This window comes from Microcebus murinus, chromosome 8 (genome assembly GCF_040939455.1).
Source record: "Microcebus murinus isolate Inina chromosome 8, M.murinus_Inina_mat1.0, whole genome shotgun sequence".
Taxonomy (NCBI): Eukaryota; Metazoa; Chordata; class Mammalia; order Primates; family Cheirogaleidae; genus Microcebus; species Microcebus murinus.
The window spans coordinates 45,335,139-45,347,794 of NC_134111.1; the positions used below are offsets into that span (position 1 = coordinate 45,335,139).

Here is a 12,656-nt window from a genome sequence, read left to right on the forward strand (position 1 = left end):
AACTATTTTAACAGATATGAAATGTTTTATAAATGTGATTATTAAACATTTTTATGTAGTGCCATAAATAAAAGATAGGCGAAAAAGAGGAATGATTGGAATTTTATAACATATAATTGAAATTAAAAGGAATTTTGAAAAATAGGAGAAGTGATCAGAAAAAAAATGTAGCTCACAATAAAAAAAGTGACATTCAAAGAAAAGCAGTAAATGACTTTTAAAAACACCCTGTGTTCATTACAAATGCAAATAAAATTGAAGATTGCATTTACCGTATTTTTAAAGACAAGTGAAAAAGATGTACATGAGAATTAAAAAAATAAAAAAAAATAATGCTAAGCTTATTAAGGGTGGGCAATGCTGTGCCAGGGTGCAGTTAGGCATAGTTGGGCAAACAGTTGCTTTCACATGGTGTGCACTGTGACTTCCTGCTGACCAGAAGTATTTTGTCACCCTTCTCCACCAGATGTTACAGTGTCTGAAATTACACCAAAGACCGAGTCATCTGGGCTAGGGTTAATATTGTTATAAGGGTTTATCTATTTAACCTGATTTCAGTTCCTCCTTATTTCTTAAGATCACATTAGCATTGGAAGCAGGAAGAATGAACTCAACAGAGGGAATGGAAACTCACTCTTTATATTTTAATAAAGAAGATTTTACTAAGAAAGTCACATTTTCTACAATATAGTACTACCTGTTAACACAGAAGACTACATGGGGAGCTTACTCCGATTTTGCCAAACTTATAATGTCTTCTTAGTTCCAAAAGGAATATAAACCATATATTTATAAAATCTTTTATTAAAATATATATTTAAAGTATATATTGTCTTTTTTATAAATTATTTACAAGGAGGTTTACTCAAATCTTCGAAACAACATAGAATATAACAAAAAAAAATTTAACAGAGAACAATACATTTTAAATGTATTTCCTAAAATAAACAACTAATACTCTTTAGAAAAGATACAGGATATTTAATTACCTAGATTTTAACAAAATATTCCTTATGGAAAAGGATTATAGTATTAACCACAGAGCCATCAAATCTGTACCTAATCAAGAGAGTCAAACAGATCAGCTCTCATTCAACTTCTCTATTAGAAAGCACGGATTTGATGGAGCACTTCTGTTTATGTACAGCAGCAGCCTCTGCTGGAGAAAGGAAGTATCTTCTGTAACAAAGCATCAGCTCAAACCTATTTTGAACTGGAAGAACTCAAAAGTTAGATGCCTTTCATTTCTCACTTAACCAACACAGTTAAAATTATTTTCAAGGTCTTAAAGATGTGCGGGCCTTATCAAGTATATCTTTTCTGATTTTGGGGTAAGATGGATGTGCTTCAAGAACCTGCGAAACAAACAAAAAACCTGTAAGAACTTGTAATTAATTACTGAGAACGAGGGAGCTACAAAACTTACTAGAAATGAGAATTATAGTTGAGATTTCTTTGTACTAATACTAGAAAAATTATAACATTTTAAAAATATGACATCTTTTTTTTTTTTTTTTTGAGACAGAGTCTGGCTCTGTTGCCCGGGCTAGGGTGCCTAGCTCACAGCAACCTCAAACTCCTGGGCTCAAGCAATCCTACTGCCTCAGCCTCCCGAGTTGCTGGGACTACAGGCATGTGCCGCTATGCCTGGCTAATTTTTTCCATATATTTTTAGTTGTCTGGCTAATTTCTTTCTCTTTTTAGTAGAGACGGGGGTCTTGCTTTTGCTCAGGCTGGTTTCAAACTCCTGACCTTGAATGATCCTCCAGCCTTGGCCTTCCAGAGTGCTAGGATTACAGGCATAAGCCACCACGCCCAGCCTAAATATGACATCTTAAATGTAACTTGATAACTCATTTATATTAATAGTTAATTTGATGAGAACAGGAGAATATGAATAACACATGTGGAAAATATACCAATTATAACTGCTTCCTTAATAGATGAGTTATAGAAAACAATTATGTATCAATTTTAAAATATTTTTGTTATTCAGCTATTCATTCAGAATATTTAATAAACCTTTAGAAAGTGATTTTAACCAGGAACACACATAAGATTTATCTGAAATGATTTTGAGACATATACATTTCCAAGTCTACTGAGTGTAGGAGTGGGAAGATATTAAAAAAACAGAGCAAAAAACAAAAACCTACACAAATGATTCTAAAGTATTATCTTACATTAATGTAGAACCTTAACCTTAATGAGAAATACTTGCTTTACAGAGAAGCTCAGTAATCAATAGCAACTATTGAGGACAAGTATTTACCATAATGATGCTGACATATAACTTTCTGGGATAAGAGGGATTGCAGAATTCTTTTCTAAGCTGGAAGCTCCTGGAGCTAGCTGGAGCTCTCTACAATGTTTAACATAATGCCTTAAATGGAATATCAATGGGACAATGTATATAGAAAGAAACTACAAATTCTAAAACTGCAGTTTAAATATTTGTCATTTTAGTTGGGGATCATTTAGTAGGGGATAAATTACAGAATGTAATTAAATGACTTTTAAATTACAGAATCCCTTTTATCTCTAATTTATCAATCTGAATTTGCTAGTAGCCAGACTTAGACACATTCACAAGAACTTCTATTCAGGGTAATTATCTGGAGAATCTACACTATCTTCAAATATCTAACTTGAAGATTAAGTTTTATTTAATATGTTTCTCCCACTAGTCTTTAAGTTGACATAAACATTTTACTGTTGACCTTAAAGTAAAAACACATTTGATTTAGGTAAGCTTTATTATTTTCTAAATTTTGAACACTGATAATCTGCCTGGAATATATTTGATAAGTCATTTAATTAATATACTATATCCTCTACTTCTATTCACATCTTCAGATTCTTAAAGTAGGAAATTGTACATCTGAAAAATTTTAAGAAATCTAAATTTAAGTGTTTACCTGGTGACATACGTCAATTGCATCCACATATTTTTTTGCTTTTAAATAATTAAATGCCAGTTTGTATCCTGTTAAGAAAAAAAAATCTCATAATGATATAGTACTATTTATAAAGCACATTGCTACAATTACTTTTTCTTGCCTCTTCCTTTGTTTGCTTACTCACCAGACAACTCATAAAGAAGGCTGGAGACTGAACTGCCGTAGAGAGAAGTGATGTGATAATGGAAAGCAAGTGACATGAAAGAAGAGCAAGTAGAAAAAAAAAATGGGGCTGGAAAAAAGGACCACAATGAATGTACCATTGGTTAGAAGACTGCCACTCCACAAATGTGGTTTCTGGAACTTACTAGGAAAGTCTCACTTATTTCAGGTTATAGTAAAAACTCATCACAGGGCAGTAAATGACAATGCAGCTATCCATTTATACGGTATAGATTTATTTAGCAGTTAACACATCTGGCAAAGTGATTCCTACAGTCATCAGATTTACACTGTATTAGGAGAAAGAGTACATTGTTTAATAATCACTTGAATAAAAGAATAATTTCACAACTGAGATAAATGCTATAGAAGAAAGATCCAAGCTGAGTGAGTTATAATAAAGAAACTGATTAGGGATGAAGAGGGTATCAGATGTCTGAAATCTGAAGAATGAGGCACAAACTAGGCCTGGGTGGGAATCACGGATACTTTCAGGCAGAGGGAGCAGTATGAGCCAAGGCCAGCGGTTGGACACATAAGACACTGAATTAATTCGGAATGCATGGTGAGAAGTCACAGCACATAGGACAGCAACACAGAGGAAGGTGGATTAGTCGTCACATGTTCCACAGCAATGACCAGTAAGAATCGTCACAGTTACTGATATTGAAATGTCACACTTCAATTACTGACAATTAGAATGTTGTAAGACATTCATGAATGATTATTGTTTTCCTGTAGAATGCTATAAACATGAGAACACTAAAGAGACACGAAAAGTAATAGTAGCTGTGTACTCAGTAAACAAGACATAACACAATGTAAATTAATATCTCATATTAAATATTTCATTTTACCTTTCAGAAATACAAAATAAGGAAATACGAGTGCTATTCTTGGGCTCTAACAAAAATACCAAAACAAATTTTTAAATTTTTTAAAATTTTTTCTTCAATTGATAAATAATAATTGTGTATATTCATGGGGTACATAGTGATGTCAAACAAATACTTGAAAAGAATTACTAATATAATCAGATCATAGTAAAACATAAGAAATAGCAACTATATAGAATTCGCAATTTTTTTTTCTTTTTTTTGAGACATAGTCTTGCTTTGTTGCCCTGGCTAGAGTGAGTGCTGTGGCGTCAGCCTAGCTCACAGCAACCTCAAACTCCTGGGCTCAAGCAATCCTGCTGCCTCAGCCTCCCGAATAGCTGGGACCATAGGCATGCGCCACCATGCCCGGCTAATTTTTTCTATATATATTAGTTGGCCAATTAATCTCTTTCTATTTATAGTAGAGATGGGGTCTCGCTCTTGCTCAGGCTGGTTTTGAACTCCTGACCTCGAGCAATCCGCCCACCTCGGCCTCCCAGAGTGCTAGGATTACAGGCGTGAGCCATTGCACCCGGCCCCTGCAATATTTTATATACAATCATGCACCACATAATGATGCTTCAGTCAACAGACCACATATACGATGGTGGTATCATAAGATTATAATACTGTATTTTTAATGTACATTTTTCTATGCTTAGATACACAAACTAACAGTCTATAAAACATTAGAATTAGATGATATTTCTGAATGCTCAGGAGAAAAAGAAATGTCTCATGGTCAAATAATTGTGGGAAACATGGCCTCTCTGTGACATCTGCCACAATATACATTAGTACCTGGGCAACTTGATTTAATGCAATGTGTTCCTAACTTACCATTTTTGAAATAGCAGAGCATAAAGGGAGAGAAAAGGGCAGAATTAGACTGGATGTCCTCTAAGGCGACTGAGGACAAGTGTGGACCTCAGGAAATTATACTTAACTATTAGTACCTAATAATTTATTATGAATATAAAATTATTTTGGCTCTTAATGTATATTTTGTTCTTAAAAAAATCAAATGTGTTTAAATGAAGATTTACAAATAAAATACAATTTTCCTCTGAACACTTAACGAGTCTCATTTGCTAAACTCACCAACTGCTGGATTCGTCTGATTGCCATGTTTCCATGCCATCTCATAGTTTAGGGCAGCATCTGTATATGCTTGCTCTTTTTCCATAATGTATCCCATATATTCATAAGCTTTGCAGCAAGACTGAAAAAAAAAACGAAGATGTATCAACAGACTGCACTTGATACTACTAAGGTTTTATGGGATGTTTATGACTCTAGAGGTCAATCATATTAACCCATTCAAATGGCACATAAAACAATGGTTTCCCACTTTAGTGATGCCATCAAATTATTTATAGAACTTAATAAATGATTCTGATGCCAAGTCTGTATCCCAAATCTACAGACTCAGGTTTTATTTCTTTACATCAGAAATACTGTAAATATGTAAATATTTCCTTACATCAGAAATTACTTCAGAAATACACATCAGGCCATATGTATATTGTACACATACACATGTACACTATTTATTGTGAATAATTTTAACATACACAAATACAGAAATAGGAGTATAATCAATTCCATGAACCCATAGCTTATCTTCAACAATTAACTCATGACTAATACTGTTTTACCTCTACTCCATTTACTTGTCCTTCTGTATTAATAGAAAACAATCCTCAGATATGGTATCATTTCATCCATAAATATGTTAATATGCATTTCTAAAAGACAGGCTTTGTTTAAATATAACCACACTTTATCACACCTAAAATGTAACCATTCCTTAATAGCAACAAATATCCTGTCATTATTTGAATTTCAAATTGTCTCTCACTCACTCTATCTGTAGTTTGTTAGAATGAAGATCCAAATAAGGCCCACACATTGTGCCTGGTTGAAATGCCCTCCAAGTCTCTTTTAATCTAAAAGGTTTCTGCTCTGGCTGTCTTTTTTCTTGAAATTAAATGTAGTAGAAACAAGAATATCCTAGAGTTTCTCAAAACCCAGTTCAGTTGATTGCATCCTTCTGGGGTTTATATATTCCTATGTTGCTGATATTTCCCCCAAATTGTAATTAGATCTAGAGGTTTGGATTTGATTTTGATTTGAGGGAAGAAGAGTGGATCTGCTTAATTGATCAGTGTCCTGATGAGCCACATTGAAGCTTGAGGCAAAAGGAAAAATGCATAATCCTGGATGCAGGTTTTAATGTATTTTTTTTTTTTTTTTTTTTTTTTTTTTGAGACAGAGTCTCGCTTGTTGACCAGGCTAGAGTGAGTGCCGTGGCATCAGCCTAGCTCACAGCAACCTCAAACTCCTGGGCTCAAGCAATCCTTCTGCCTCAGCCTCCCGAGTAGCTGGGACTACAGGCATGCGCCACCATGCCCGGCTAATTTTCTATATATATTAGTTGGCCAATTAATTTCTTTCTATTTATAGTAGAGACGGGGTCTTGCTCTTGCTCAGGCTGGTTTCGAACTCCTGACCTTGAGCAATCCGCCCGCCTCAGCCTCCCAGAGTGCTAGGATTACAGGCGTGAGCCACCACGCCCGGCCTAATGTATTTTTTAATTATAACTTTTTTTTTCTAGAATATTAGTTTGAAAACATTGAAATTGAAAAGTAGGTATGTTAAAACACAACATTATTTTAAGATTGAATATTTTATTTATACCTATATCAAATTTCTTATAATTTTACTCTCTTACTTTAATGGGAAAAAATTTTATAATATTTTTATTAAAACCATTAACCATTTAAAAAACATAAAAATATGAATAAAAAGACAACATTTTCCCTTTTGATTCAGGGTACAAAATAGCTTGGCATGACACAGTTAGACCCTGTCTATTTAACATTTTTAAAATTTCTTTTGATTTAAAAAATATTTCATTAAATTATTATTTATCTTGATGACTACATGTTTCACTTGTCTCACCCCAGCCTTGGTCTTCTCACAGAAGGTATGTTCTTCCATCAGGAAACACAGAATGTCTCATTTTCCCTCTTTTTGTGGTGTCATACCCATACATAAATTTATTAAGGTTGAGAAATGGTGATATTCTATCAGTCTTTCTTCATTTATCAGCTGAAAAATGTCTATAATGAGAAACGTGCCCTTATCTACTGTTTGGTTACCTAATAGTATATTTTATATAGAAAAGGCAGGATAAATGCTTAACTCTTTCCCTAAATTGCCAACTTTAGAAATAACAAGTCAGTTCATTAGCATACTGCAGTGGTGACCAATTAGTTTTTTGTTTTTTTTTTTCTTTTTTGGATCTTTGTGAAGTCATAGATTTAAACAGATTTGATGTGTTTCAATCCACTGTAGTTGCCAGTATTATTGATACTTAAGAGTCCCAACTTTGGCTCCTGGGAGTGTCTCAAAGTTGGGTTCTAAGACCCTGACACAACTCTAATCATCTTTGATGGTTTCTTGGTCATCCAGTATGACAAGACAGTCTAGTGTCATCTTGTACATTTCCTGTCCCAGATCTGGATGGTTCCCCTTTTTTTGATTGAATAATTCAAGGTTCTGAAGCTTACTGAATCTCATGGTTCCAATATCAACATGTCTAACCAGCAGGACTGAACAAAGTCTCTAAAGTAGCAATCATGTTCCACCATGCAATGTATTGCTGTCAGCATTCTGGCACACTGAAATTCTGTGTGCATCAAAACCTTAATTCTCATGCAATCTTGGTTAATCCTAGACTAGACATATAAGGGTCAACTGTTCAGCAATTTAGATTTTCAAAGCCTATTAATGAGTATTCTCTGTTTTTCAAGGCCAATTTAACTTAAAATTGATGTAACTGATCATTTAGAATAGTCTATAAATTGATAAATGGCTGGATCTTTTAGGTTTCTTAGTTCCTAAGAAAGCATCTTAATAGTACTAGATAATCATAACTCTTCTTTGAAAAACAAATGATCCATTTGTAATCTAATTTGCTCAATGAGAATAAAACAGATTTACTGTGACTAAGATTTTGAAGTAATTGATATGAATCTGTGAAGATATATATTGTAAAGTTTCAAGGTTGAGTGCAATTATTTCTCAACAAAATGTAATGCAAATCTTAACTTTAAAAAAACTGTCATAATAAAACATCTTTTTTTGGTGATTAAGCACCAAAATATTAGTAAAACGCCTTAAACGCTAAAGACTTTAAGATTTTCAATTTTATGTCTAAAGAAAAGGAAGGACTTTTTATTAAACAAATCAAATTAAAAGCTGAAAAGACTTTCCCTCACAAAATATATTATGCATAGTGGATTTTAATAATGTGGAAATGACATGCAGCTGCAGTAAATTCATCAAGAGTATTTCTTAATAGGAGGGACAGACGTCCGCAATTAATGTTGTTCTGCAATTTTCATTAGATCTGGGATGAGATGGATAATCACAGGCAAATGCTTGACATTCCAAAAGCATGTTCCACTAAGTAGGGCATCACTACAGCTGAAACTTGAAACTGCATAAATCTCTCTCTTTTCCTTTCAGAGGCAAATGTCTTTCTTACTTATTGTTAATGTTTCTTTCCTGATTGTGGTAAGAATAAACATTTAATTTTCAAAAAACACACAGGAATGCTTTCAAATGGACCAACACCCTATAATACCTATTATAGAAAGCTTATGTACCAAAAGTTAACAATTTTTTCCTCTTCACTTACTCTATTATGACGTAGGCACCGTTTTAACAGCTCTTCTGCCATGTCATATTTTGCTGATTGAATATAAATATCAGCAAGTAGCAGCCAACTCTTCTCAAACTCCTCAGCATCAATAGGATTCCAATTCATTTTTGCAATTCGCTTCAGCTGGTTTCTGGCTCTTGGAGTCTGTTTCAAGATCATATACGCCGTTGCCATTCCCAAGAGTGCTGGGATATGATCCTTCTGTAAGAAAATGAAACTTTAGACCACTAGATACACAAATATAAATGTCTTCTGTTTAAGAGAAAAACTTGGAAAGTAGAAAATGCTACATCATATAAGAACTAGTCAGTGGATTCTCTTTCTAGCTCCACTACTGACAACTCTGATTATACCCATTATTTAACACATCAAGTGACCTCAAGCTACCATGAAGAAACTTGATCAGGCACAGCGTGGTCAAGATAATTCAAGATAATGGCAACTATTTAGATGCCCTAACTACACAATTCCAATAATTAGTGGGACTCCATCTTCAATGGGATTGAAACAGCCATATATTAGGTTTGTATAGAAACAGAAATAAAATTCTTTTTCAGTAAAATCCTTATTGAGCAGTGTGTATTTCAGATTTAACATTTGGCTCCTTCGTCCTTTCACCTGTCAAAGAGGAATAGAACAGTGATTTATCTGCAAATGACAATCCTTATCCATACTAACTCCTATTGCTCTTTTTTCCTCCCTCCTCATTTTTTTCAAAAACCTCTTCTCCCAATAAAGTATGAACAATAATATGTTATAAACAAGACATAGAATTAATTAATCACTTGCAAATTACATAAAATAAACGCATGCTTTAAAATATCTTTTTAGATTCAGAGTCTGCAGTTCCCTGAAAAGGTCTACAAAGCATGACACTCTTTTAGATAGAGTTCAAAGACAGAAAATGTCACTGTGTGAAACAAACAGGTTAATAACAACTGGTATAAGATGGATGTCATTAGCGATCTATTCAGAAAATTAACTTACATAAGCAATAATGTGTATATCCCTGATTAAGCTAGGGTGCTTCTGAAATTTCAGCAGAGAGATTATGATACATTTATAAAGAGGCAGTCCTCAGCTTAAAATACATATAAAGAGTGAGGAAATGTGACTTAGAAATTGTAATATGGTGACTATAATAAAGGTGCACTATAAGATAGAAAATTTGGGTAAGTAATAAGGAATACTGCAAAAGGAGAGCAGATTGGTAAAATGTTCAAGGTCCAACAGTGATCATAGTTAAGTCAGAAATAACTCTGTAATACAGAAGGGCAATTCATTAGGGCTTGATGAAAATGGCTTTTAGGACTTTAATAAAAACTTCTTTGGCTCCAGTTCTATGTCTATCAATAAACTTCCAATATGTAATTTGTTTCTCTGGGTAAGGAATGGCAAAACTGTTTCATTTGAGTGCCAAATTGAACCAGTTGGTAATAGATTTTGAAGACATATGTGGGATGTTATCAATTATTGAGCCTCATCCTCACTGTCACCTCCTACCCCAGGTGGGCTTGGAGAGGACAGAAAATCGAGGTCAGCCAGGTCCTAGGACAGCCCAAGAAGAGAAGGGTCCTGTGAAAAGGTCTCATACTACACCTTTAAAATTAAGTTCTCTGATTTTAAAACCACACCTTGAGTCTGTGTTCTATTAAAATGAATCAGTTCTTCAAATCTTGATCACTCTTGAGTGAACTGAAGAATAGTTTTTAAAACTGCAAACCTGAGTACTAACCCCTGCATTAGATCAGGCTGTCTTTTTTCTGGTGCAGACATCCCAAGACCTTCAGCCAGCTTCTCTTTCTCACTCTCAGCCACTCTAAACTGCAAGAACTTTAGATCACAAAGGACAAGATGCAGGTGTGGACAGCACAGCTCTATTATAAACAACATACTCTTACAGTTCAAGGTAATGTGACGAAACCAACACTTTAGTTTGGGCTTAATGTATCTTCCACCATTTCCTCCATGACCTCTTGCCATGTACCTCTTTTCAATCCCTCTGAATGACACACAGGGTTGTGAATATGTGCTATGCTTTTCTGCCCTCTGACTTTGCACACTGACTTTGATGTAGAACACACTTTCTTCATTTCTGCCTGTGAAAATGCAATTTATCTTGGTTCTTCAAAGCATACTTGGTTCTTAAATCATACCTCTTTTATAAAAGAGCCTCCCAACTCTCCTTATATTGTTTCCTACAGTATTTTTATAACATTTGCAATTCTAGGACAGAATATAATACATTTCGCCTTGTATTACAGTCATGTCAGTCACTATGCTTGTCTCATCTTCTGTAGACTATATGAAACTTGAAAAAAGAGACCATACATTATTTATCTTTGTGATTTCCACTATGCTTAGCACACACTGGCTGCTTAATAAATATTCATTATATTGAATATATGTGGCCCATGAGTTAAAAGAAAATAAAATTTGATGGTTATGAAAATTTAGCTCATACATAAGTATCATTTGAATAATATGGTTAGTAAACAGACTTGAAGATACTATATTACTAACCACATATGTAAGGATGATTGAAAAAAAAAACAGTGCAGTCTTATCAACACAGAAAACTGGCATAGTCTTTCTAGGAAATAGCTGTAATGTCATTCACTGCTTTTGGCTTTCCTCTCCCTTAAACTTCATGGTAGGAATAATGGATTTACTCAAAATAAGCTCTTTCATTGTTATGTGACAGAATACCACTTCAGAACATTCATTAGCTATGACACCTCACTTGCGATTGTACTCCCTCATGTTCTTAGAGATTTTCTTAGACTTACATGATTGTCCTACTTCTGCGCTCCCTGCATTCAGCAGCTGTCATCCATCTGCGGCACAAGACAATTCAGCAGAGCATGACCCCCGAGAGCATTACTTCAAGGTCTGCAGAAAGGCTCTGCTCCAGGAGGTGACTGCTGCTGACACTACCTTGCTGTTTTGTTCCCTGCGTGGCTTACCGTGGTAATAAAGCTGCTATCTAGGATACTTGCACCCAAACCCCTGACATCTGAGTCTCCTCGCGGGTCCTGGCAGGTGGGAAGAAAGGGAATTCTTTAGAGGTTTGGGGGTAGTTTATAGCTACCACTGTGACCTCTGAACCACAACAAAACACAGCAAAATTCTGTATGTCTTCTGAGAACACAAAAGTATGAGTTTTCAGTGGCCCATAGCTGTAGTCCTAAACCTCCAGGCTGTGGACCCATGCTGGTCCGTGGCCTGTTAGGAACTGGGCCACACAGCAGGAGGTGAGTGTCAGGCTAGAGGGCTTCATCTGTATTTACAGCTGCTCTCCATCGCTCACATCAACACCTGAGCTCCGCCTCCTGTCAGATCAGCGGCGGCATTAGATTCTCCTAGGAGCGTGAACCCTGCTGTAAACTGAGCCTGGGAGGGATCTAGGCTGTGCGCTCCTTATGAGAATCTAATGCCCGATGATCTGAGGTGCAGTTGAGGCATGATGCTAGAGCTGGGGAGCAGCTGCAAATACAGATTATCGTTGGCAGAGAGATTTATAAAATTATTTCATTATATATTATGATGTAATAATAGGAAAAAAAGTACACAATAAACATAATGTGCTTGAATCATCCTGAAACCATTCTCCACCCCAGCCTACCCCACCAGTCCATGGAAAAACTGTCTTCCATGAAACTGGTCTCTGGTATCAAAAAGGTTGGGGACTGCTGGCCTACAGCTTTGTTAAGTGGAAGAACAATCATGAAATCCAATAAGCAGGCTTAGAACTAGCTTTTACCAACTGCTGATATGGAGGGTATCTAGAAATTCTTTTTTAATATCAATTAATTAAAGAAATACAACACTGTGTTAGGGAAGAAAAGCAGAACACCCAGAGAGTGAGAAAGGAAGTAGATCTGAGTGGAGTGAAAACGGAAGAAAGCCTTTGATTTTATAGGA

General features: G+C 35.1%; 1 protein-coding gene across 2 annotated transcripts in view; it reads right to left on the minus strand.

The window, feature by feature from the left end:
• Positions 1 to 242: 242 nt before the first annotated feature.
• The window catches only part of TTC21B (tetratricopeptide repeat domain 21B), a 74,438-nt gene continuing 62,024 nt past the window's right edge, over positions 243 to 12,656 (minus strand). Inside the window, exons 23-26 of one of the 2 annotated variants that reach the window (XM_076005616.1) lie at positions 8,709 to 8,933; positions 5,102 to 5,222; positions 2,919 to 2,986; positions 243 to 1,355 (exon numbers count right to left, since the gene is read on the minus strand). In XM_076005616.1, the coding sequence (XP_075861731.1) occupies positions 1,278 to 1,355; positions 2,919 to 2,986; positions 5,102 to 5,222; positions 8,709 to 8,933 (492 nt within the window). In that variant the 3' untranslated portion in view covers positions 243 to 1,277. The remainder of the gene's footprint in view (positions 1,356 to 2,918; positions 2,987 to 5,101; positions 5,223 to 8,708; positions 8,934 to 12,656) is intronic. The other variant, XM_012761172.2, reaches the window with a different exon arrangement.